The sequence below is a fragment of the Strix uralensis genome, chromosome 8, assembly GCF_047716275.1.
Source record: "Strix uralensis isolate ZFMK-TIS-50842 chromosome 8, bStrUra1, whole genome shotgun sequence".
Taxonomy (NCBI): Eukaryota; Metazoa; Chordata; class Aves; order Strigiformes; family Strigidae; genus Strix; species Strix uralensis.
Window position 1 is genome coordinate 11806802 of NC_133979.1, and position 25964 is coordinate 11832765.

Sequence of the window (25964 nt, forward strand, 5' to 3'; positions counted from 1 at the left end):
CTCAATCACAGCAATATGGGAGACATCAATAAATTTTTATGAGACTTTTAGAAGATCAACATGGTACTAGATGTGACAAAAAAGCAATGTGCCTGTCATGTTCGCTTTGTCGGGGACACTTTAGCCCCAGATGCCGAGCTGCGGTGGCAGCGGGGAGAAATTGAATTTGGCTGGCTTTAATCTGCCTTGATTTGGCAGATGGCTGGGTGTTACGAAATGAGCAGGGATGGAGGAAGGTGTTTTCTCCTGAGGCTATGGCTCTGCTCCTCTCCCAGTGCCACCACCCTCGCCCCCCACCCCAAAATGGGGGGAAACATGCAGTTATCCATCACCATCAGGCCACCCCAAATGCTGCAGCTCTGCTCCTGGAGCGAGCAGCTGCGGTTCCCGGGGACCACCGATGGAGGGCTGAGGCATCGCCTTCCTCACAGCTCCCCTTTCCTGAGGGGATGCACTGCTGGATGCTTGCTGGGGGTGCAGGATGCCCCCCATGCTCTGTTCCTCAGCTCTGCCCCCCCTGCTCTCAGGAGGTGGCACAGAGCAGAGTCACTCCCCACTGCCCCCTGAGATGCAGCCCTGGGACCACCTCCAGCCTGTGCCCAAACGCGTGTGAGGGGAAAGATTTCCGCCTCCTCGCCATCTCCAACCCCACCTTGAATTTCTCAATCGCCCTAAGTGTGAAACAACTTTTTTTTCCTTTTATAATCTAAACACCAGGTTAAAAAACCCAACTCATTTCCTCTCTTTTCTTGTTAAAGGTGTTTAAAATTATTCCTTTTTGAGGGAAAGAGGAAGAATCTCATTAATTCCTCCCAGAAATAGTGTTAGCGCCAGGAAACTGCAGTTTTCAGAACAAGAGTCTGTCTGATCAGCTGAAAGGCCAAGCCTCTGCTGTTGGGACTGATGAAGAGGGGACTGATTTAGATAACTTGGCAGAGTTTATTTTATTCTTAATTTGGAGGATTATTAAGAACCAGCCCCTCCTTGCAGTTTAGCCCCACTCTATTGCTAATAAAAATTTGCAATTTGTTTTTATTTATTTCCAGAGATGGGTCAGGAATGGGCTCAAGGCCTGGTCGTCCAAGTCCCAAGACCCTGCAATTTAAGAGTGCTTTCCTCCATCTCACTAAACAACCCTGCAGATTACAGTGGCTGCAGCCCCCCGCGCCTCTTAAGGATGCTGGCAGTGGGCTGAGAATCGAAAGGCCATCAGCAAAGAGAAACCTTCCCCTCCATAAACACTGCAGACAAATTAAAAATGGTAAAAGGGAAATCAAGACCTTTAAAGTTCAAACACTTTTCGGTGCCTTTTAAAGTTTTTTCGCTCTAGGCCCTTGCAGAGAGCACAATCTTTGGAGACCTTGGGATTCTCTTTAATCACCCAGCCAGGCTGCAGTGGTCTGAAATGATTACACATTTACATAGTAATAACCCCAACACTCCCCACATTATTTCATGGCTAGCATATTTCCACTCGGCGAGTGATCCATGTGTTTTAAATTATAACCTGTACATAGGAAATTAGTTACTAAGTACGATATTCACGGGCTCGTCTGACACTTCTAATTAAGGTGATTTACACAGAATTATCCTACGAAATAAAAAAATGGTGTTTTGCTAGCTAATAAAATATAATTACTACCCGCTTTTATAAGTTACAGTTAGTTTTAATCTATTTGGGGAATTGTTTATCTAGTTCATTACAGCAAAACAACTTCTTTCCCTTTTAGGCAACCCCCTCAAAGTACCAAAGAAGACAAAAAATGCCGTGGAAAGACCCAGTGATTTGGGCAGCCTCCTTCTCTCTCTCCTGACAGCTTTGCATTTCCAAGTGATATGAGGCTGCTTCCGTGCAGGTTCCCTTTCTTGGGGCTGAGACCCCAGTTCTGCTCCTGCTTTCATGCATCCCCACGTGTTTGGGTGCCCTACACCTCTGTGGGGACAAATAAGGTCCCTCCTCTGGTGCTGCTGGAGGGCTCTGCCCAGCTCTGCAGCTGCATCACCCATAAACGTTAATGGGAGCTGCGCGGCCAGGTCCCCATGTGCCCTGGGGTGCTTACTGGGGACCCCATCGCTCCTCTATATTAGGGCACATCAGCTTTAAGAGGAACATGTACTCTCAGCAAGGCCCTCCATGATGAAAGCAAGACTCAGACTACACCACAGACAGGCAGACGTCTTTTAACGCTAGGCAGGGATTTGGTTAGGAGCATCTCCAGATGCAACTGGAAACCCCCTGGCATCTCCCTGAGCAAGCCCCAAGGGGCCATTCAGACCCGGTGCTTCAGTCGTGATGTCCCAAAGGGCAGCTCAGCACGCCAAATATGTGCCCTCCTTACCCACAGTCCTGGGTTTCTCTACCCCTGCCATGGTTCCTATTACATACAATGAATGACCTTCAAGTTGTGGGTTTTTTTGTTATGGTCCTGCCTTTGGGAGTCTGCTTGCCATAGGAAGAAAAAAACCCAATATGCAAGGAGTGGTCCCTCATCATCCCCATGAATGGAATCTGCTGCTTCCCACACAGAAAACCCAGGGCACGAGCTGAAGGTTAAGTGATCTGGTTGTGTTTTATCATGAGCAAGGTGGTACTTGTCCTTTTCCTTTAAGCCTTCGCTCTTGCAAGCTGTTGTAGGAATTTCAACTTTCCTCCAAAAGAAGTGAAAAGTTTTCTGGGTACCCAAGTCAGGAGACAAGCTCCCCGTGGGAAATGGCTCAGCTCCCAGGCAGAGGACCACAACCCAGGGTGTGCTCTTGGTGCCCAGAGCCCACCACACGCAGGCAGGGCTCTCACTGACCCTGCAGCACAGGCAGAAGCCTGGTGCCAGGCGGCTGCCCTAGGGAAGCAGGGGCAGGAGCCTTACTCCTCTATGCTCACCTCAGCACACACACTGACTGTGCCAGCACTGTGGCATCACCGCAGTATCACAGAGCAAGGGTTGGAAAGCTCTATTGCAATTATAGCTACAGCTTGAGTGAGGAGACAGAGAGATATGCTCGGAGGGGAAATCTGAGCACAGAGCAGTGATGGGACTTGCCTGAAGTCTCTGTGCTTCAGCTCACCAGAGTCATTTGGGCTCCCCAAGAAACGAGATTTTTGCAGAGCCCCCACCCAGGGCAAGGCAGAGCTTATGATGAGCATCCATCAAGGAAGGGCTGAGCTTAGTACCTGGCATGGCACCCACCCCCTGGCAGCACTCCCCACACGTAACTAATAACAACTGCAAGAGAAGAAGTTCCTTGAGCTGGGGCAGCTACAGTTGTTTGTGCTCAACCCTTAACGATGCTGCAGCCAGAAGAAGTTTAAAGAGGTGGTAAGAGGGCTGCTACCATGCAGCTGGTGTCTTCTAGCTCTGCAACCCTTCTACAGAACAACTCTCAGCAGCTCTTTGGATTTGATGGGCACAAGCCACAGCACGTGCAGCTCCCAGATGAGATTCTGCAAAGCTGAAAGATTTCTACAAACTGCAGCTAACTGAGGTATTTCTTAAAAAAAAAAAATAAATCCAGTGGAAACAATTTATTTTTAGCTGGAACACGCGGCCCTGGGATGGGAGCCCTGGCAGAGCCGTGAGGACAGCAACACCAGCTGTAAATAAGCAGTTGCTGGGTAGAGAAAGAATTGGATTTTTGTGAATGCCAGTCTAGATAAGTGGAAGTGTCACTTGAAGCCTAAATAAGGAAATGGGAGTTTGATTATTATTTTTTTTTAAACTACATGAGGCCAAATCCTCACCTAGCTGCAGGTGACAGCCCTCTGCACAGCCAGGTATGATCTGTGACATCAGGGGAAACACACTGGGATTTTTAACCTACCATGGCTCCTCTAGCGTCACCTGCTCCAAGTGCTGCTTAGAAGATCTCCTGCATTCCATGGTGGGGAAAGGGGCCAAGTGATTGTAAATATTGCCAAGGATGCTGGAGTCCGGACTAGAAATGCTCTGCACCTACAGTCCCAGACATGCTTCTCAAACGCTCCCCCAGTAAGTATTTGTGAGAGGTCAGTGCTCAACATGGTCAGCTGTGGCAAACCTGACCCCACAGGGCAGTCTTCCCCAAAGAGATGAAACTGCAACAGAAATGCAGCAGGATCATAAACCACTGTGGCATGACCTGAACATGCTAAAATCCCCTATTTTCTCTGTCCCATTTGCACCCCAGCTCTTTCTCCCCTGCTGGGTTTTTCTTTATCAACCCTTGTACGCCATGCCCCTGCTGGGAGCCTCCACTCAGAGTGGGCGACAGGTTTCTGGGTGAGGATGTGATGGTCTGTGTATGCAGGGCAAAGCAGAAGGCTGGGATGGGAGGGTTGTTTCATTTCTCTCCCACTATTTGAAAAGGAGGTGGCTGGAAAAATAAAGAGAAAAGTCGGAGGGAAAGGTCATGCATTAGATTGATCTGGGGGGCTCTTTGCTACTGCGGCTATAATGACTGTTTAATTATTCCCAGCTCACGTGGCAGTTCAGAAGAGGCTCTGCAGAAGGCATGCATTGCTTCAGGGCAAATAACTGACCGAAGATTTATTTCTCACCCTTAGGTTTCCATGCATCCCTTCCTAGGCTTCCTGCTGCCTTCTGAGGTCCCAAACCCCAGCCTGCAAACCCGTGTCCTAGAGTCAAGGCATGTGGGTACCGTGGGTCCCAAGGCACTTCAAGGAGCATTCATGGCACTTTCAGGGCACTGCATGAGTGAGGGGATACATGACCCGCAAATTTTCTCACTCGCTGTGCTACCCTGGAATCCCTGCCATGGGAGGAGAGGAATGGGGCATCTCTAAGCAGCACAGCCAGCTACATGGCTTGTGCTCTCTCCGCTGGAGAAGCTGCTGATGAAGGGTCCAGGCTGCTGTCATTGCCACCCTCTGAGTGCACAGGAGGAAGCTGGAGGGTCTCTCTTCCCTTTCTGTCCATGATTAATCTGCCACAGCAAGGGGCAGGGACACAAATCAGAAGGGGGATGAAAGAGGATAAATCCATGGTATCAGCAGCACCACATTTGCTAGATAATAAACAGACTCCTCTCCTCATAAATTTCCTTCCATTCCCCCATGGTTCCCTGCCACTGACACGGGCAGACATGGAGCTGGGCTGATCCTGGCCTTTCTGGTTTTCTGGCTGGTGGGGAGAGATGTGGCTCTGCTGAGGAAGCCTGGGACCCTCCACCCAGGCTGGCATCCTTCACCCCCTGCACACACTGGGGTGTAGTGGGGGCTGCAGGGCGACACAGCAAAGCCCCATTCAAGCTCATTGGCTTTAGACAGTGCATGGGACTCCTGAGCTGACTGCGATGAGGTGATCCATACCAGCATGTGAAGGGGGTGGGAGAAGCACTAGAGACAGCAAGTACTCTTTAATTTACTTGATATTTCCACTGTCCATCTCAGTCCTCCCCAGGTGTGGCTTGTTCTCTCTCCATGCCCCGGCACAGCACCGTGTCCCCACTCCTCATTTTGGCAGCAGCCAGCTCACCCACTTTTCCACATCCCACATGGGGACATGACCCTGTTAGCTGGCTCGTGGTGGCAGGTGGCCCTGCGCCCTGCCTGGGTATCACTGAGAAGCTGACACTTCCAGGCAGGTTTCTCCAGTGATGAAGTGTGTTTAATTTAAATCTGACAGGAGTCACACTGCCAGAGAAAGCTTCAGGTGATGCCATTTCCCACTCACTTGGAGATGCGTCCGTGCCTGAATCTGCACACCCATGACCCCAGAGCTGAGGTCCCACACTGAACACCTCTGCCGTGGGGTGGCATGGGATGCCCTGCTGCTGCCATGGGGCAGGATCTGCTCCCCAGGGGCCTCAGGGCATCGCAGGATGAGAATGACCCCTGTGTCCCTACAGCTCCCAGGCACCGGCCTGTCCCAGCAGCCTGATTTTGCTGGGGGACACTGGTTGCAGGACGAACCGGGGATGCTTCACGTGCTGCGGGAAGCGGCTATTCGGGTACTGGGTGCTTGGTGCCACGGTCGGGTCTCTCCCTGGAGCAGCTGGGCATTGCGTGGAGGCTCACGCGTGCCTGGACTCACACATGGAGAGAGGATCAGGGAGACATCACAGGTAATGAACTGCTCAGTTGACCACCTTGGGGGGGTGCCAGAGCCCTCCGGGAAAGCCCCCGGGAGCCCTGGGCTGGCCGGCTGCCTTCCCTGTGGCTCGGGGAGAGCGTGCTGCAGGGGAGGTACCCAGTCCTGCCTCCAAAACACTGACAGGCACTTAATAGTACCTGTCCCCACCATCTCCCTGGCCTGGATTTATGCCTTGAGGGGTCACCTCTGGCGAGACTCTAATAACACGACTTTATTAGCTTTCTTGTTCCTTCTTTAAGATACAGTAGCAAGGGGGGAGGAGGGCAGCAGCACCTCGGGAAGGAGCGGGGGGCGTACAGATAGGAAGCAGCTGCCCTCGTGATTCCCCTTCTCGGTGACAAGGGGGAGAGGGAGAAAAATGATGCTCCCTCGAAATTTATCATGCACCCAATTACAATGTTAATTGGCAAGTCCCAGAAATCAATTAATTCGCAAATTTTTTTCAATTAAAAATTAAGATAAATCATAAAACGTTATTAAGCAAAGGCCAAACTCCGTGAACTTTTTTTTTTTTGTAGGCATCTGGGGTTTTTTTAATTTAAATAAAAAAAAGAGCTGTGTTGCCAAAGCCCGATGCCCTTGAGTGCCTTTGCTGAAGCGCAGGGGGCTGTCATCAGCAGGACTGGGCTGAAGACAGATAAAAAAATATCGACCAGTCGGACACACTGCTTCTGCTTTATTGATCAGGCGGGAATTTAACTTGCTGTGCATATCCACCGTGTCAGCAAGGGCCACGGGCGAAATTAAAAGTACTTGGCTTGGAGATGTCGCCTTGATACCGGGGGGTTGGGGGGGGTGGGGGGTGGGGAGAGAGGAAGGGAGGGGGAAGAAGAGGGGGAGAAAGGGAAGAAAGGAAAAGAAGAAGAAGGTGGAAAAAGAAGAGAGTGAAAAAGAACGAGAAGAAAGACAGAGAGAAGTTGAGGAGCAGGAGATTGCAATGCCTGCTTTTCCCTGGTTGCGATCTCACTTGTTGGCCAGGACTTCTTGCCCTCTCTGGAGCGCTCACAGGTGTCTACGGCATACAGGGAAGGGAATCAGCATGTATTTCAATGGAGCTTTGGAAAAAAACCCTTCTCACTCAAAAACATCTCTAATCTTATGTGTTCAGAGGCTGGGGGACCTGCAGTGTTCGCTGCACAAGAAGTCTGGGGAAGTACCTGGCTGTCAGGTTGAAGTCCCCAGGCATAAATCGAGGAGACCTGAGGCGAGAGCCGTGACCCTGATGTGACACATGACAACAGAGCTAATTCGGGTTTTACACACTCTATTTATCCTGCTGGGTCTGGCAGCGTGGCCACTCGCCCTTCGCAGAGCAGCTGCCCGCATTGGCCTCAGGAAGGTGTCCTCCAAGGGCTCTTTGGGACAACACAGCACTCAGCAGATCTCGCTGAAATGAAGCAAACCCTTGCCTGGGGCAGTGCAAGGAGCAGTTGTATTTAAACACAGCGTTCCCTGAGGAAGAGAGTGGTATGAGCCACATCTCATAACTTGCTCTGGGTCTGTATCCTGACCAGAAGTAACAGAGAAAAGCCCTGTCATTTGGGCATGCAGGGACCACAGGGACAGTGTGCTTCTCTCCTCGTCCATCAGCAGGAGTCTCTGGTGCAGACTCTGTGGGGTTAGCATGGGATGACTTTAATCAGAGAAACCATGAAACACTGGGAAAACAACCTGTGAAAGGATGTGAAATCCAGGATGCATCTCCAGATTCCTGGAGACATCCTTAAAGGACAGTGACCCTGCCTGGAGTGACCAGGCCATCTGCCAAGGTTCCACAGCCTTCATGTTTTAGCTATATTGCCAGCTTCCTCCTTATTCCTTATCCCACCGGGCCTGGAGCTGCCTCTGTCCCCAGAGGAGAGCCACTGCTGTGCCTCTCTGCATAAAGAAACCTTGAGGTGAAGCCCCCTCCAGCAGGGTGAGGATGCTCAGTGCAGTGCCAGGAACTGAGGCAGCACTTTCTGCTTCTCCCTGGATGTCAAGGGAGGGAGGATTAACAACAGTGAGAGGAAAAGAGCACATGTGCAAACGAGGGAGAGGAAGCTTCAGAGGGACACTGAAGGAAGATTTAAGCCTGGGCAGAGGTGCACTGAGAGCTGCTACAGGAGCTGGAGCACCACAGTCCCAAGCGTGGCTCTTTTCCTCTGACATGAATCAAAGCTGGCTCCAAGAGGCAGCTAAATCCCCCTTCTGGGCACTTCACCTGCTTTGAAGCTTGCCTTCCCACTGCATCTTGCTCTGCCCTCCTATGTCTGACACTATTTGGTTCCCTCTTTGCGACAGCATCTTTGAGTTCACCAGAAAACAGCCTGCAGCACTTTCCATTTGCACCAAGGTGAGAGACCCCAGTGCCCTCTGTGTTCCAGGAAATGCTTCGTAATCAGAGAATCAGAAGAGAAATTATTCTTGGACACACCAGAAAGTTCATTAGGGGGAATCAGTAGCTCCTGAGATGCTAGGTGCACAGGGATGTGTCTCCACTCTCCTAGTGCAGTGGCAAGGAGCAATGAGAGCTGCTAGCCCAGTCTGGGAACAGCGTGGGCATGGGCTTTAAAACACAAATATGCTCACATTAAGTATTCAATGAGGAGGAAAGAAAGGAGAGAAAGGAAAGGAAGGAAGGAAGGAAGGAAGGAAGGAAGGAAGGAAGGAAGGAAGGAAGGAAGGAAGGAAGGAAGGAAGGAAGGAAGGAAGGAAGGGAGGGAGGGAGGGAGGGAGGGAGGGAGGGAGGGAAAGATGGATGAAGAAGGGGAGAGTTTGCACAGCCATGGGACACCGTGAGAACAGCATCCCCCCCACTCACCCACCCAAGCACATCCATCCCAGTGGCACCCCACCGAGCACCCCAGATGGCTGTTACACCTCTATGCCCAACCCTGGGATGCCACAGCACAGGCACAGGTAATATTACAACATGGCATGAGGGTACTGCTGGCTACATCTGTTAAGCTTAGAAACCCCATTTAAATAAGGGTTTAGTCCTGTCTGAGCTTGCACCGTCCTTCAGCTGCAAAAGCAGGAACAGAGCTGGCATGGTCCAACTCACTGCTCCACCCTCTGGGCCATTCCTCAGCTATAATGATACACACCTCATCCTTCTGGGGAGGTGAAATCACAGCTCTGAAACATAGGTTTGCTGCTGGTAATGCAGGGAAGAATCTGCTAGCTGTCACACAGGGGAATAAAATCCCCCCTGCCAAATAAATTTTTTAAAAAGAGCACTACATATTCAAGAACAGAGCATCTTGTTATTAAAAGCACTGCATCCAAAGGCACATTCCCAACCTTCAAGTGCTTGACTCAGCAACTAATATTTGTAGTGTGACTTCCCAAGGTTTTTTAAATGGTCAATAAATGCCTCTTCCCCAAAGTCTAGAAAGCACCATGGACCCACCGGGGACCATCAGCTGAGGCAGGCTCCACAGCCTCCTACTTCTTCCTTTACTCCTCTTCTGTCCTCAAACTCAATTTCCCTCCCACCCCAAATTCAAATCATAGCCCCAAACCTGCCCCTTCTCCACCCAGCCTCCCCCATCATCAGGAGATTGTCCTCTCCAGTCACTGCCTGGGGAGCAGCGGGCAGGGTTTAAGGGTCCCCCTGCACACCACCACCTCCACTCATAGTATTTACCTGCAGTGACATACGCAGCGATACACCTGTATGCACATGGGGATGTGTGTGTGTGTGCCTGTCCTGAGGGACACCCATGGGTGCTGTTCTCAAACGCTGTGCCTGCCTGCACTCCCTGGGTGGCCCTGGGCTGGGGAAATGCATCTGCAACCAAAGCACCAGCCAAAGCTCGGAGCTGGAGCCATTGACAGCTCCAGAAAGAGTCTCACATTTCAGTGTGCTTTATTGCAAGCCTTTAATACGGATGAGGTGTAAAACAGGTGAATATAAATCAAGTGAGGATAGGAGACCTGCATCTAGCACACAGATAAGCTTCATGCACACAAGTCAGGAATATTCATATATTCTGCAGTGACCAGCCTGGCTGGGGCACGGGGCATTGGCTTACACAGAGAGTCGCTGTTATTATTTCTTATTTTTACCTTGGTGGCACTTAGCTGCTCAGGTGGGGATTGGCACCTTTTGCTCTTTGAGTGGTACATGCAGAGCAAGGAGAGCATCCCTTCTCTACAGAGCCGTGGGGCCAATGCTCACCCACCTCACACTCTCTGCTGCTTTGTGCCTGTGCTCTGCAAAGGTGAGCTACTAGGTAATTTCGCTTTGGAGGAGGAATACCAACAGCCTTGCCAGGCAAGAGTTAAACCCCATAAAACCAAGGCTTGTAGTTTTGTTTTCTTTCAATTTATACCCTTCACTTAAAGAGGGGGGGAAAAAAAGAAAGGAGGGGGAGAAAAAAGAAAGCCAGGTGACATATTCTAAGAGGGAGCACCGAAAACGTGTTAAGCACTTCAAAATCTCATATATTCAATCGGCCTCTGGCAAGACATCTGCCTAATGTTAGCGCTTAAATATCCTTTTCCATTTTACATGCATTCAAGTCTCATTTGAGCGAAATGAAACGGTATTATTAAAGGGAGATTTTGCACAAATGGCCTGAATTTGACATGTCAAGTTCAATGAGGCTGTTACATATGTAACACCGAGAAGGGCTCGGAGGCTGCCGGCTCTTGAAACAGCGCCAGTGGCTCAGAAATGAAATTTGCATTCAGAGAGCCTTGCCTTGCCGTGTGGAGCTGTGCACGGGGCTCGGCCAGACCCGTGCGGGGTGGAGGAGCTGTGGGGTGAGCACAGGCAGGTCCCTCCCTGTGCTTGGGTGACTGGACACACCAAGAAGGCAGCAGAGCTAGAAACTCAGGTCCCTCATTTCCACTCAAGTCCCTTTTTCCAAGGGAAAGCTTGACCCTGCACCATGGTTGGATCCTCCTGAGTGGTGTTCATCACCGGTCCAAAGGCTGGTGTCCATCCCCTGGGCATGAACAACCCCTTGGCACGGGTGGGTGCTGCCCTGTGGCTCAGCATGGCTCCTTCTGCCTCACTGCATGATGCTCCAGCTTGGTAGACCTTGAGATGTCCCTGCTCTGAGGCCAGAATGGTCACAACAGCAATGCCCGTGGGAAAGAAGGGCTGTCCCTAGGGGATAGCAAACCCCACCGCTGCCACCTGAGCAAGGGGTGCATTGGTGTGGGTAGGATGCAACCCAAGTTCCTGGTGAGCTGGGACCATGGGTAGCATCATCTAGGCAGCTCCTACCGCTCCCTTGTATCTCAGCCCCACGAAGCTCCTGTGATCACCTGGAGAAATCCTTTTTCCTCCTTCCCTTCCTCTGCCCTCCTCTGAGCTATGCTGAGCTCCCTGTTCCAGAGATGCCCAAAAGCCCACGTAAGCGCTAAACACCCTGTGGAGGTGATGATGTGGGGCAGCCCCTCCACCTTGCTTCTCCACCAGCCTCTCCCCTCCTCTTGATCTGGCCCTATGGCAGCATCTTGGCTGGCTCACCCCACCACAGAGCCCCACGGCTGTGCTGCCTTAGGGGAGATCCCGGCACATGGGGAGCCCTGGTGCTGCGGCGGGAGCTGATGTGGCGCCCGCCAAGTCTCTGGTGCTGCAGGCTCAGCGGGCAGGAGTGGATCTGCCTTCCTAACCCCGAGCGCTGGAAATTTATGATTTTGTTGCAAATCATTAAGGTTTATTAAAACTTAACAGCACAACCCAGGATTGGCTGTAACCTCTTTAAATTAAAAAAAAAAAAAAACGGCCCTTGGAAAGCAGCCCCCCGGTTTGCTTCTCCCCATCAGACTGATAAGTAACAGCTGCTCAGCCATTTCGGTAACAAGTCGGTATTGGCAGGGAGCGGCCAGGGCTGCCGGTGCCCGTCACGTTTATAGGCCTACATTTTATTTTTATGTTTATTGGGTTATTTGAGATCATTATTAGTTTCTCTCTCCTCTTGTTGATGTGTTCTTGCTCCCGGCTCCTCCAGGCAGGGAAGGTGGGGGAATGGGAGACGGGGCCACCCGCTAGACCGAGCCACCCCACCGGAGCTGGGCAGCGCACAGGAGATCGACCTGCTTGTGTCCTGCTGCCTGCTATTGCTGCCCACCCTGCCTGCCCTGCCTGCTGCTGGCTGGCCCCTGCATCGCTCCCCTCCGGGACTGGGAGAGACTGTCCCTGTGCAGAGCTACTGTCTTACAGATTAGTCTCCATCGCCTGAATCCATCGACTAGATTGAACGTTATCTATCACGCTACGGAGGGAGTCGTTATTTAATAATTAATAAAGACCTCTGATTCTTCTTCGCTGCCTGTGTGGCCGAGTGGAGCGGGCCAGGGAAGCGAGGGCAAGCCGGGGAGAGCTGTCTCCTCTCTAACTGCTGCTGTTATTTAAAGGAATAATGCCATTCTTTTTCATTTGTCAGCTGGCCCACAATGGCCCTTGTCATGCTTTATGATTTAGGGTTTCCTTTCCTTTCCCATTAAACGCCACCTTCCCATCACCGCCTCGCGCCAGCCAGCCTCCGCTCCTGGCTTGTGGTTTCAGTTTCACTCTGATATTGGCCCAACTTCTTTGATAGGCTCCTCCGAGCACTAATTGCTTCTGTTCATTTAAACCTGTTCACTAATTTGCAGTGGCCCTTTATTAAGTTGGATGCAGCCCAAATTACACCATAAATTACGCTCGCAAGGGGACTGGGTGTCGCAGGGGATAAATGGGCTGCCTGTTCCCTGCCCCCCCCACTTCTCCATCTTCCTGTGCAATGTGTGGGGGATGAGGGTCTCAGCCTGAGGCTGTGGGTGCTGAATTTGGGAGATCTCAGCCCAGACCCATTTGGGGAGGTCTCTCTTTCTTTAGGTAAAGCTCCCTCCTCCTCCCTTCATCTGCAATGGCTATCGCTCAGTTACAAACAAGATCCAAGCTGAGCAGGGACAGATTCTGCATCCTCCACACCACGCACAGCCACGTGCACCCCCTTGCCCTGGTGCACACACACACACACACACAGAGACACATGTGCTCTCCCTCCTCTCCTACCACCTGGTGACGTAACTTTGCTTCTAGTCGGCAGTTTGATTCCTTTCCTCACCTTTTAATGACCGGGGAATTCATTAATAATTGAAATAAACACGCTCTTTTCCAAGGCTGCTGAGTTTTATTAAGGCAGGGGCAGGGATCTGCCAACCGTTGGCTGCAGCCATTTCCTAATAACTGCTAGCAGTTAAAATGCAATTATTATTATTATTTTTTTTAAATAGAAGACTTTGCTGTGCTGGGGAAATCAGAAGGGAGCTGAAGGCAGCTGAGGGGCAGTGCGCACCATTGCTGCAGACCTGCTCCATCACCAGAACTGCTCACCTGAACACACATCCCCAGGGCAAGGGGTGTCTGTGCCCTCCGGGAGGCATCTCTGCCTGGCTTTACCATTGTGGTGAACTCCAAGGAAATGTTTCTGACCCTCTGGCTAGTGCTAGATCTCCCATATCTGTAGCTGTGGGTACCACCATCTCCTCTGTCCTCTGTGGGTGCCCTGGCTGGCTAACTGGGGATGCTGGTGGACCCCAGGGAGCTGCTTACCTGATGTTCAGCTGGGTGAGCTTCTCCAGCTCCTGCTCCATGTGCTCCTGCAACTCCCCGGGGCGAAGGAGGACCTGGCAGATGGGGCAGATCGGAGCTTGGCTGTCAAACAAAGTTGCTTTCTTTTTGCCTGCGGGGAGGAAAAGAGGGGAGAAAGCTTTAGCTCTGATCGGCTGCCATCAGCATCCCCTGTACTCTACCCTAGTCCCTGCCGTAGCTGAGGTCTGGAACAGGGTGGGATTTTCTCTCAGTATAGCCCCATTTCTCTCCCCGTCCCATGCTCCCTGGGGCAGAGACTGGCTCTGTTTTGCAGTGGGGCAGCAACTGGCATGAAAGCATCCCAGCTCCAGCCATGGTCCCTCCAGTCTTATAGGGAGAGAAGCAACAGCCACATTTCAGGAGTGACCATGTGTAAACCCAGTTTCCCCAGTTTGTGGTGCAGGCGGTGTGACTTGGGGCAGACAGACGACACAGCACTACCCACTGTTCCTATTTAATAACAGTAAGTTAAGAAGAGCCACCTTCATCCACCTCAGCACCCCTGAAGTCAGGTGGGTCAGGATGACCCCCAGAAGGGCAGAGCAATCCTCCATGGGCATGCAACGGTTGGGAGGCAGAAGAGACCCCGCAGCACTGGGCTGAGAATGGCAGGGAGCAGGTCTGGATGCTCGGCACAGTCACCCCAGCAGTCACTGGTGATTTCTCACCCTGTCCCCAGGCTGGGAGGGGGACAGCCCTTGCCCTCCCCAGACCACCAGCAGCTCTGGGGCCCGTAGCTGCCTGAGCCCTGTGTCCCCTGGGGCTGCATCATCCCTGGGTGAGATCTGGGGGTGTCTGTGGACCCCAATCCCGAGCTGAGCTGAGCCGAGACCCTGGGGCCACCCGGGAAGCAGGGCATTGCCTCACACCCTCCTTGCCCCAAATCCTCTTCGCCGCTCCCCTGCTCAACCACATCTCCCTGGTTAACTCCCTGCTCCGAAGCCAATTTCCTCCAGCTCAGAAACTTTATTGCCCCCACTGTAAGGAATATACAGCGTCTATTTAACATAAAATAAAACTCTAAAGCAAACAATGAAGTTTCAATAAAACAGAGAAGCCCGCGGGTCTCCAGGCCCCCCTCTCCCAGCTGTATTAGCAGCTCTGCTCATGAGAGGGCGTGCGGAGCCTGGCTCAGATGGCTCCGGCGGGGAGAAACATGCTTTATAGCTGCCTGTTGTCATCTAACATGAACCCTCCTGCTGGATTATTTATTTATGTATTAGACATGTATCAAATTGGTTAAATCCGAGTGAGAGGCAGTAATGCACAATAAAGCAGACGACGCTGGATACGAGGGGGCTGCGTGCACCGTGGCCTTCCAATCAGGAGCCAAAAGGTGCCATTTTATGGCTCCTAACGATGGCAGAGCCCAGTTAAATGAATCCCCATTAAAGGAATAGACCTTCTCAAAGTATAAAACATTGGTGTGAGCGGCTTTACTGGGTTCCTGCTGCTCACTGTATAACTGCCTGGTGCAGGCATTTAATGAGAGGAAGGGTCTGAAATAAGTTTGAGAGTCACCTTGGCTCATCATTGCCTTCCAGAAGGACACAGTGCATGTGGCTGGTGGGAGCGGGGCTGTTGTTGGGACATTACCTGCCCTTTTCTTCAGCCTCCCTATAGGAGGTGGGGAAAACTGAGGCACAAGGGGCAAGTTGGGGCAGTCCAGTGCTATGGGGCATCCCCGACATCCCCAGCTTCTCCATTCACTGGGAAGTCTCCCATTTGCAGAGCCAGGAGGAAAACCCAGCCAGTCTCTCCTCTGGACTTGAGCCGCTCCTGACAGCTCCTGGGCAGAGCCCTGGCAGACCCTTGGTGCCTCAGCTCCTCATCCCTGACACCCTTCTGCCAGGGAGGACACAGCATGCAGCCCATGCAACTGGGAACATCTTCCTCTCTTCTCCTTCCCTTGTGTTTAAATAATGCCCAGAACCCAACCCAAACCCAAACAACCAGCTCCCTCTGACCCTTGCGGGAAAGGTCAGCATTTCAGTAATTCCACCTTCCTCTTGGAGCTTTTCCACTTTTGTATAGTGGGGGCCCAAAATAGCCCAGGAGCGTCCCCGACCACCTGCTATTTATAACCCCAACTTTGCAGGAAAACAATGGAGCTGTCTGAGTCTCCCTCCCAAAATAAACAGGCAGCCTTTGAGCGGACGGGAAATCCTGCTGGATCCCCGCTGTGGGGTGTGCAGATGGATGGGTAAACAGGCTGCCCTCCGCCCTACCGCGCTGCATCCCTGCTCCCAGCCCAGGCCACCACCATGGGGCCCATGAACCCCCCTTGCCTGCCACCCACAGTTTGGGCTGGTGGGGCAGGGATGTTCTTGGCAGCACCAGAGGGTGAACTGGAATTTGAGCATCCCCAGGTCTCTGCTCTCTGGGGAGCCCAGGGGTGTTTGTTTGCTGGGAGCGATGATGCAGTGTCCTGGACTGCAGCACTGGGATGGGTAGCCTTGGACCAGGAGGCACAGCTGGGGTCCCTCCTGGGGATGAGCTCTGTAGCACCAGGCTGGTGGCTTTTTTAATCTCCTGCATGCCCAAGTCCTTGCTCCCTGCTTGTTCTTTGGGGCTTTTCCATGCGGTGCATGTTCCTAAGCAGAGGTGAATTTGGATTTCAATGGCTGGGGCAACCAGGAGGGATCTCAGGCCATGGGAAGGAACCTTGCTGCCTTCCATGGCCTCTCCCAACCCCAGCCCAGACCAGTGTGAGAAATGAGCAGCAATGATCTTACCCACCAGTTACATCAATGATGTGGTGGCGAATTCATGCCAAGGAAGGATGTGACAGCTGTCACCCCACATCCCTGTGACAGCCGGAGAAGATCCCTTTGCTCCAGTGAGTGCAGGAGGCTGGTGCTTGCACTAAAGCAAGGGCTTCCAGAGCGACAGGAGAACAGGGACCCAGCCATGCAGCCAAGTCCCTGATGTACAGATCGCAAAGCAGGAGACAGAGGGAGCCCCAGCTCCTGGCCCAAGGGGATGACAACCGTGCTTTTGCAGGAGCAGGGCTAAGTGCAAGTGACAGGCAGAAGGGAGGGATCATCTCCCATGCCAGCAGGACACCTACGCAAACCTCCTTAGGTCTGTGAAACCTGCTGCATGCCTGCAGTGCCACAGAGGCTGCCAGCGGGATGTGTCTCCCCAAATCACTGGCATCTGCATCTGCAGCGTGCCCCAGAGCCTGGGCATGGGGAGGGAGATGATGGGCATTGTGAGTCCTCAGATTTTGTTTGTGAAGGGAGATACCTATATCCCACCTCTCGTCTCTGGAGCAGGGACATCCTGGTACCCATGAAAAAGCAAAGGATGCCACACTTTGTGTGTGGCTGGACTGTGATAGTGTGTAGGTGCTTACCCCACTCGAGGGAGCAGAGGGCATTGATTTGCCCAGGGCAAAACAAAGGGTTCGTATCCCCAAGTGGGCTGGACCCACGCCTGCCCCAGCATCGAATGCTGCTCGTTCGTCCCTCCCTGCCCTGTGCCAAACCCGCTCCTGGGAGACCCTGAATGGCTCTTTTCAGGCTTTTGTTTTTTGGCAGCTGTGTTTTTGTTTTCTTTGCCCCTCTCTCTCCCCTTAGCTCTCTGGTTACTCGGTAGGCTCAGCTTCAGTGTTTACCCTCCTCAGCTCTGCTGTGCTTCCCCTGCTGCTGACCCCCGCTTGCCAGTGCCAGAGAGATGAAAAGGCAGAGCCTTGGTGCTCCTGCTGTTTGCACCGTCTCCTGGGCTCCGCGGAAATGTTTAACTCCAAGTGTTGAAACTGAATATTTCCTGCTCTGAAAGCAGAGGGCTTGATGCGCAGACGCACCCCTGTGTGGAGGAATTTGTCCATGTGCTCCGTCAGAGGGCATCTGCAAACAGATCCCAGCCCAGGTGGGGACCGAACTGAACCTTCCTGATTCCACTGGGGATTGAGGACCAGATCCTGCCCTCAGTTACACTGATATGGATCCAACATAATTCTCCTGCGTCCTCTGAGTCAGGCCTGATTCCCCATGAAGTGACTGCTAATTGCATCTGGATTCTGGGCTGGGAACTGGGCTCAGGTACCAGGGATGCAACTGTGGCACTGGATAGGTGTAAAGGCATGAAGCCATCCCCGCTCCCACCCTGCGTCTGTGCCCTGGAATGGAGGGCTGACAGCACTCCGAGGCATTTGCAGGCCAGGACTGGGTCACTTGGAAGGGAGAGCTTTCCCCTCACAAGCAGAATGGGAAATGCTGTTTTGGAGAGTATTTAAGTGAGAAAACAAGGGACCCAGCCTGCCGACAGCCATGACAGCACATGATGTATACAGCCCCTCGTCACTACACAGCATGGAGTAAACGATGCTCCCAAGTCACTCTGAATGAGCAAAGTTTACAAGGTGTGAGGGCTTGCTCTGCCCAAGAGCTCAGCAATTTGCCAAATTAATGAAATAAATTGTTTATAGTTCAATTGCTCAGCTCCACTGATGGCTTATTTCACAGCCAGGTGCCTCTCCAGGGACTGCCACCATAGGTGGCACAGGTGGTGGCAGCAGGTAGGGAGCACTGGTGGGGTCACGTTCCCTGCTGGGGATGTGTTTGCTCTTTCCTAACAGCCCTTCGCTGGGCAGACCCCAGGGCATGTGCCCGGGTTTCGGGTCTTGTCCCCACACTGTCCTTCCTTGCGGCCGTCAGAAATTTGCCCGCGGGAGGCCCAGCTCTTCCCTCCCAACTCCTGATCTCTCCTATGTCAAACTGTTTTCCACTTGTCTGAGTATCACACTCCCCCTCCTCTGAGATGCCTCCCTCCATCTCACCCTCCTATTTCCTCTCTCTCCCTCTTAAACACTCCATCATTTAAACCCAATCAAAGCCAGTTGATCTGAAACTCTTCTGAATAGAAATGACCCCATGCTGGGGCCCCGCGGCCCTGCGCGCCGCTTCGGGGGGCCGTGCTGAAACCAGGTGGGTGGTAATGGAAGTGCTGACACAGGCTCCTTGACAGCATCGCCACTGCCAGCGCCTGTAATAATCCCTCCCGGCTCCCCCGCAACTCTGTTTCCGCAGCGATTATTTTCCATTCGATGATGGGCTTGCTGTTATTTGTGTACTGATAGCAGATATCTTGTGTGACAAGCCTCCTTTCCTTCCAGCTCAAAAAACAATAATTCAAAGAAAGCCCCATATTAGCTTGGAAATAGCCAAACGCTCGCTCTTCTCCCAGCGAGCCCGCGCCGCAGCCGTTGAGGCTTGCAGAGCCCTGACAGTAAGTGGCAGCCAAGGGGCTGCGATGCAGCTGGGGGAGGATGACAACAGTGGGGTGAGGAAGGCGGAGATGGTTCATGTGTCAGTGGAGAACACCCCGGAATAACAGCAGAGGCAAAAAGTATTTGGTAATAAAGTGAGGGAGTGGGAATAACTTTGCTCATCACTCTCCCATCTCCCTGTCTGTTATTTACTGGTGTGTTCCCAGTGCCATCCTCATGGGGTCCTGCATGCTGGGGGCTGCCTTGAATCCTGCTGGTTTTGACTGAGACCAAAAGGTACGTGGCCCCCAAAAACCTGCACAGGGTTGTGGCTTGAGGTCAGGGCACATCCCGCTCCTTCCAGCAGGCCCTTCCCCTCCCTTGGGCTCCTGGCTGGCTGTGGGATGCAGACCTTGGCTGTGTGGGATGCAGAGCTCGGCTGTGTGGGATGCAGACCTCAGCTTGCTGCCCTGGATCCAGCCCCTCCTGCACTTGCTCTGCTCAGGGTGGTGGAGAGCCAGGCACCGGGGGCAGCGATGGGCCGTGAGGTGACTCCAGGTTTGCGTGATGTGGCTGGGTTCAGCATCTGGCCGTAACCGCATCCACAGCACAGCCTAACTCTTGCAAACACCCCGCAGTGCAGCTAGTGCATCCAGATCACCGGGGAATCATCCTGCATCCAGCAGACCTGCCCTTGCCTGGAGCATGTGTGTTTTGGAGGTCTGTGCAGGTGGGAAGGGAGCAGAGATATGTAAAAGTGGCTTTTCATGTAAGAAAAGACTTTTGAGGAGTCATTTTTCCTCCACTCCTGCATCACAGCACAAAGCTGCTGCTGGGCACCAGCAGAAGCTGGACTCAGATTGTGCTGGGCATGGCCCGGGACCACTCCTGCCTTGAATCTAGCAGAGAGGGGCACAGGGGTGGGTGACAGCCAGTTTTATACAGCTGGGGTGTATAAAACATATAGAGGCACAGACAGACTGAGGGACCTCCACAACCTCATGAGCAAACTGGGGCACAGAAAAGAGCTGAACTCAGCCCCCTGCATCCCCGCCAAGGGCCTGATCCCTGGCACTGCTCCCTGCTAAGGTGCCCAGCCTGCCAAGCAGCTTAGAAAATACACCTGCTTCTCCTGAGGCTAAAAACTATGGAGGGATTCGAGGCAGAAAATCTTGCTAACATATAGATTTCCTTCCAAAAAAAAAGAGTTGCTCTGGTAGCTGCCCCTCCAGGTAAGCTGGATACTGGAGAGGACTGGTGTAAACTGGTACAGTGCTGCTGCCATGCAGCCAATTCCAGCTGGGGTGATCCCATGACTTGCTCAGTAAAAAAGCATGTTCAAACAGCCCCCTGGGGTCTTCAGAGGCTGTTGAACGTCCCATCGGGTCTGGCACCACGCTTCTCATGGCAGGTGGCAGCCTGGCAGTGGGGAGAGGTGAGGAGCCCCTCCAAGCATCTGACCCCCACCACTTGTGATCCTGGCCCTGGTTCTCCATCTGTGGAGATCACAGCTGCCCAGCGTGGGGCAGAGGAAGATGGATTGAGCTGGACAATAATTTAAGAAACTGAGTGAGTCTGTACATCCAATCACTTTACAAATCAGGGGAAAAGGAGAGAGGAGGAAAGGCAGGAGAGGGGGGAGAAGTGAAAAGGCCGCGCAGGGAAATGCATCACAATTACTGTCTCGGCTCTAATGAGGAGCCTGTCATGAGGCTGTCATCCTGCGGAAAGCCACCTACTCAGAAAGATTCAATAAAAAAGTAGCAGAGAGATAAAAAAGAGATATATTTCAGCCCTTGCTAATATTCTTTTCATTTGTCCCAGCACAAAATAAGATACTGCACTTAACCGGCTCGGTTAAAATGAAAAGGGGGGGGGGTGGGAAGGGAGCAGCATTGATCAATACCACTAAAAGCCGGGAGACACGGTGATGGAGTGCAATTTTTTTGTCTGTGCTGAAGCATAGCAGAGGCCCGGGCGGGGTAATTTATGATTCGCACGCATGCCGGCTAACTAGAGGCTGACAAGACAATGAATCCTCGATGAGAGGGCCGCGGGCCGCCAGGAGAGCTGGAAAGGGAGAGCATGACAGGGACCTGGAAGGGAGAAGGGAAAAGGAGGGCTGGGACAGGCTGCGGTCCCATGTCCCCATGGTGCTGGTCCTGGCTTCAACATGGCTCTGCAGAGCAGAGCAGAAACGCCTCCCTGGGCTTCACAAGAGAAAAATAGAGAAATACTGAGAGCAAGCCAAGGGGCTGCACTGCCTCTGTCCCTGCCCTTCTCCCTCGCAGCTCCCAGATGGGCAGGCTGCCTGTGCCAGCTTCCCCCAAGGAAGCACATCAGTGCCTGGCCATGACCCGTGCCGAGCTGGAGATGGACCAAACCAGGACAGCAAGGACCAGGGACTGGGACAGCGGTGACCAGGGACAGCTGATCCCTTCTCCGCTCCAGCTTCTCTAATAGGTGCTGGTATGAGTCTGGGCAAGCTCAGAACCACAGAGTTGGACCTTCCTGCTGCCACCCATCCTCTGCCCTGGCAGCAAAACTGGAGCGTCTTCCAGCCCACTGCCTCATCTCCAAAACACACAAGTCCTGGGGAGCAGCTGGGTCTCCCCAGCATCAGTGGGGTCCCCGGCTCCAGTGAACATGGCACATCAGAAACACTCCTGGGGGAATCCTACAGTCCTGTTCCTCCAGCCTGGGTGATCTCCTGGGGCGTGATGCACCTCCTTCCCCCTACATCCTTGAGCTGCTCTCCATCCCATGGGTCTTGTCACACTTATGCAGCCAAGACTGGCCAGGCTGTGGACAAACCACCCAGAGCCAGTGGGACCCAGGGACCATGCCTGCAATTCTTCAAATTCTGTGGTCCACAGCCAGCCCTTCCTCAGCGGGGCTTGTAAAATGAGGCACCGGGACCCAGCACGCACCCCAGCAGGCAGACAGCCAGGGAGGAGACCCCAGGGCTCTCGCTGCCTGCGCTGTGTGTGCAGCCATGGCTGGAGTGAGTGCAGGGAACGGCTCTGCCTCCTCACCATCCCTCCTCCTCCTCCTCCTCCTCAGCTGCGCAGCATACCTGGGGCTGTGCATCCAGGGCTGGCAGATGGGTGACATTCACCAGGGGGCCTGGCCTCTAGCCCTGTTTGCCGTTACAAGGGTCACTTTTTGTCCCTTGTTGAACCAGACCCCTGAGATGGGGTTCCTGCTGGCCCAGTGGGAGAGGGCGGAGAGAATGAACTGAGTAGCTGCATTGACAAAGTGTGCCTTGATTATCCATGCCCTGCATCAACTCTTGGGATGGAAAGACCTGGAGCAAAATACCTTCTTTAGCTGCCAAAAAATAGCAGCAGTGGGAACTAGAGAAGGTGGGATTTTCACAGAAACATCCCCGTGTCTGGCTTGGAGTCCATAAGAGAGCTGAGGTCTGATGTCCTGGACACTTTCAGGGTCTGCACCATGCCCTGATTGCTTCATCCATACCAGAAACTGGGATGCAGTTGTGAGTGGGAGTGACAGCCCTGCACAGGGGCTGGAGGAGCACTGGAGGGGCTTTTCCCTCCTGGCCTCATTCCACCGCCGCTCATCCCAGCTCCCTGCAAAACCTGCAGGACAATCCTGCAGCAGACTGCATCTGCTCAGCTCTCACATGCCCCATCCTCTTGCTCTCTGAGTCCTCAATGAAGGATCTGGCCACATCCTCAAAGACAGGATCAGTCTGGAAATGGGTCTCTGCCTTCACCATTGGCAGTGGAACAAGAGCCTGGGGACCACCACACTGCCAGCGGGCCAGGGACTTGCTGTGGTTCCCCCCACAGCCCAATGAGGTGCCCCGAGAGAGGCTCGAGCCCCATTCTGTCCCCACAGCAGATGCTCACAGGCAGCTACACTGCTCCCATGCCCTTGACTTGGAGGGCAGCCTGTTAAGTTGGTGATATACTGATACGCCTATAATTCGAAGGGGTGATGGGGTAGAGTCTTTCCCTGCCTCCCACCCACTCCCTCCCCCCCACTTTCTGTCTCCTCTCCTCTCCTCCCTTGGGGGTGTGTGGGGCACATATCGAAAACACAGATATTGAACTGTCAAAACTATTTCCTACAAGAAAATAGATTCATCAGCTTGCAGCACGCAGGGTCATTGCCACATTTTCCCCTCGCGCCAGCACCTGCACATGCCGGCGCATACCCAATGCCTCTTCGCAGCACCGGCACTTTAGCTTGTAGCTCAGGGCCCTTAAGTGACTTTGAGAAATGGATAATCGATTATAATTCCACGGGCCTCTCTGCAGATTTATCCAGAGAATGTATAAAAGCCAGGGATTGGGAGAAGCGGGTCCTTCTGGCCAACACGTCGATTGCCTGTGCTCTCCATGCCCAGCTCGGAAAATCGCATCCCGAGCACGACTCTGTTTAATCCATCAGTACACAATCAATGCACTCTGTAATCAACTCTTGATCACTTAATTTTACACATGTTGGCTGAATCCCTTTGTTTAATCACTAGATCAGGCTGCCTTGTTGCACTGCCCCCTCCCTGCTTAACCCTCCCTGACCCTCGTCCCCCCCGCCGCCGGCACCACCAAATGCAGCCTGGAGCCTTCATTTCACCTTGAGGAAGAGCTCCCGTGAATTTAGAGAGCAGTGAGATGGCAAAGGAAGGGCAGAAAGGAAAATGGGGGGGTGAAAAAATAATGCCAAAGAAAATATTTTCCCTTCTGTGTCTTCCTAGAGCTTGTCCCAGACATTTCCACCCATGTAACAGAAATCTTCGCTGCGATTTAAAAGGAGGCTGGATGTTGGAATACGCACACTGAAGGCCTGCAACATACCAGGGAGAACGGGCACATCAGGGTGTCCCTGGGCAGACACACCGGCACACGATGGACACTCATCACATGGCTCCCCCGCCTGCATCTAGCCCCTCCAGCACCCTCCCCACCCCGTTATTATTTTGACTGTTTTAGCAGCTGAGGCCATTACAAGCATCACTTCTTGATCTTTCCCTCCCAGAGGCATCCTTGGGAACATTGCTCCCATCTCGCTGGGGTTCATCTTCCTTTTTATGGCAAGAGCATGACCCTCGGGTTGTGAATGCATGTAAACGCAGCTATTTGGCATTTTTAGCGTGATTTGTGTCACTACCCTGATGCCACCTAACCCTTCACACGTGCTCCGCTGGCACACCAGGGTCAACGTCCAGGGGATGCTCATAGGTGGAGATGTCTGACTGCCCGACATTGAAATGTGCTGGGATTTTGCATGCATGCGCCTCATCCTGCTGTTGAATAACCCTTTCCAAGAAGATTTTGTTGCATTTTAATTGTGTGATGAGAACCTGAAGGCTTAGAGATAGGGGAACCACATACTTGCCATCAAAATGTGGACCATTTTGACTGGCCACATAGGTCACACAGCATGTTCCTTCTACCCGAGCAGCACAGTTGTCATTCATAACCCGATTAAATCTTCCTTTTTAAAGAGGCCTTGATGCCGCCTCTAATTTGGCACGTGGAGTAACTGCTGCTCATGCTTGCAAGAATAAACGACGGGATATGCTTGAACAAGAGGGATCTGGAAGCGCAATTGCCAGGGGAGTGTGCAAATGTTAGCTTTGCACAGGAAACTCGCACAAAACTGCATGTTGACACCAAGAGGCCAGTTGTAGGACAAAGCAGGCGCGGATGTTTAAAGAGAATTCCAGTTGCTATCCTATAGCAAATAGTCTTCAAAGAGCCCCTGGAGCTCTCAGCTTCTCAGCATGGAAAGAGGAGCTTGTACAAGATGAAACGCAAATAAATAGTTTACCATAGAAAAGATATCCAAAGCAAAGAGTGAGATGCAAGTTTTAGATCTCACATTAGCCAGCTGGGGTTTTATTGGTCCCCAAGTAAAAGCTGTAAATAAAATACAAACCTAACCTGCATATTGTCAAACTACATTTAAGAAAAACAACAACTGAATTGCACTCGAGAGCACCAAGGGGCAAACCAGTGCACGGTGCATCACAAGGCAGACTGCAGAGCTGTTAGTAAAGTGTAAATCCAAGAGTTGTACAAGTGGAGCCTTTTACCTTGGGATCTGCTGACAGGCACAGATTACTCTGGCTTTGCTAACATAGCTCATTCCTGCCCCAGAAACTGTGGGTATGGCATTAGTAAGAACAGAGAGCACAGAAAGCTCTCTCCTCTGCTCACACTGACATCGGTGCCAGGGAGGAAGGATGGGTGGTGGGTGGGATGCTGGCACCTCATGTCCTTGCTTCCAGGCTCCTGCCTGGCTGTGGGGAGAAAACGTGATGCTACACTTCAGGGAGGTACAACCCAGGTGACAGGGACAGTGGCTCCAACCAGAATTAGCCAGCAGGGAATGGGTGAGCAACCAGAGAATCTTCCTCTACTGTTGGAGAGGGCTGCTGAGGGCTCCCAGGGGCTCCTGTGCCAGTCTCTGCAGTGCTCCTGGGGAGCTCCAGAGTAAGGACAGGTCTTCACTTCAGGCTGTTATCCCTCCTGTTCAGAGCTTAGCTGCTCTTTTCATCTACTTTTCCTTTCCTCTGCATTCATTCTTTAAACCTTAATAGACACTGATATGTTGACAACATCAAAACTAGCCCACCTGGCTCAGTTTAAGGAACCGCTCTTCCCAGCAGATCCGGTCTGGGTTTCACCTGATCACAGTCTGCAGGGCTTTTTCCCCAGGGTCTGCACTTGTTCAAGGTGGTCTGACTTCCACGGGAACAGGCAAAGCCAGACCAGGTCACTCTGTCCCCAGAGTCCCTGGCCAGGGGATCAAAGGGTCACCTCACTTAGGGTCTGCCACTGAAAAGGGACAACTTGCTTTGGCCAGGGGTGACACTGGGCTGTACAACAATGTCTCTTCATCCAGCCTCTTCTGCCCATCCCTACTCCTCTTCCTCATCCCCTGGCACCACACACACTATTTGGGTTGGAGTCCTGCTGTGCAGGAGCAAGGAAGGATGAAGCCTCACAGGCACGTCCGGAGGACCAGGCAGCATCTGTCCTGCTAGCACTGCTGGGGAGAGGGTTGACCAGCCAAGCTGCCCTCACACCCCATGGAGCATACCCTTGCCATG

At 52.6% G+C, this 25964-nt stretch overlaps 1 protein-coding gene across 5 annotated transcripts in view; it reads right to left on the bottom strand.

Moving 5' to 3' along the window:
* Positions 1-25964, bottom strand: part of RNF220 (ring finger protein 220) — a 232839-nt gene that overhangs the window by 75195 nt on the left and 131680 nt on the right. For all 5 annotated transcript variants that reach the window (XM_074876208.1, XM_074876210.1, XM_074876212.1 and 2 more), the window contains one exon: positions 13627-13756. In XM_074876208.1, coding sequence (XP_074732309.1) covers positions 13627-13756 — 130 coding nt within the window. The remainder of the gene's footprint in view (positions 1-13626; positions 13757-25964) is intronic.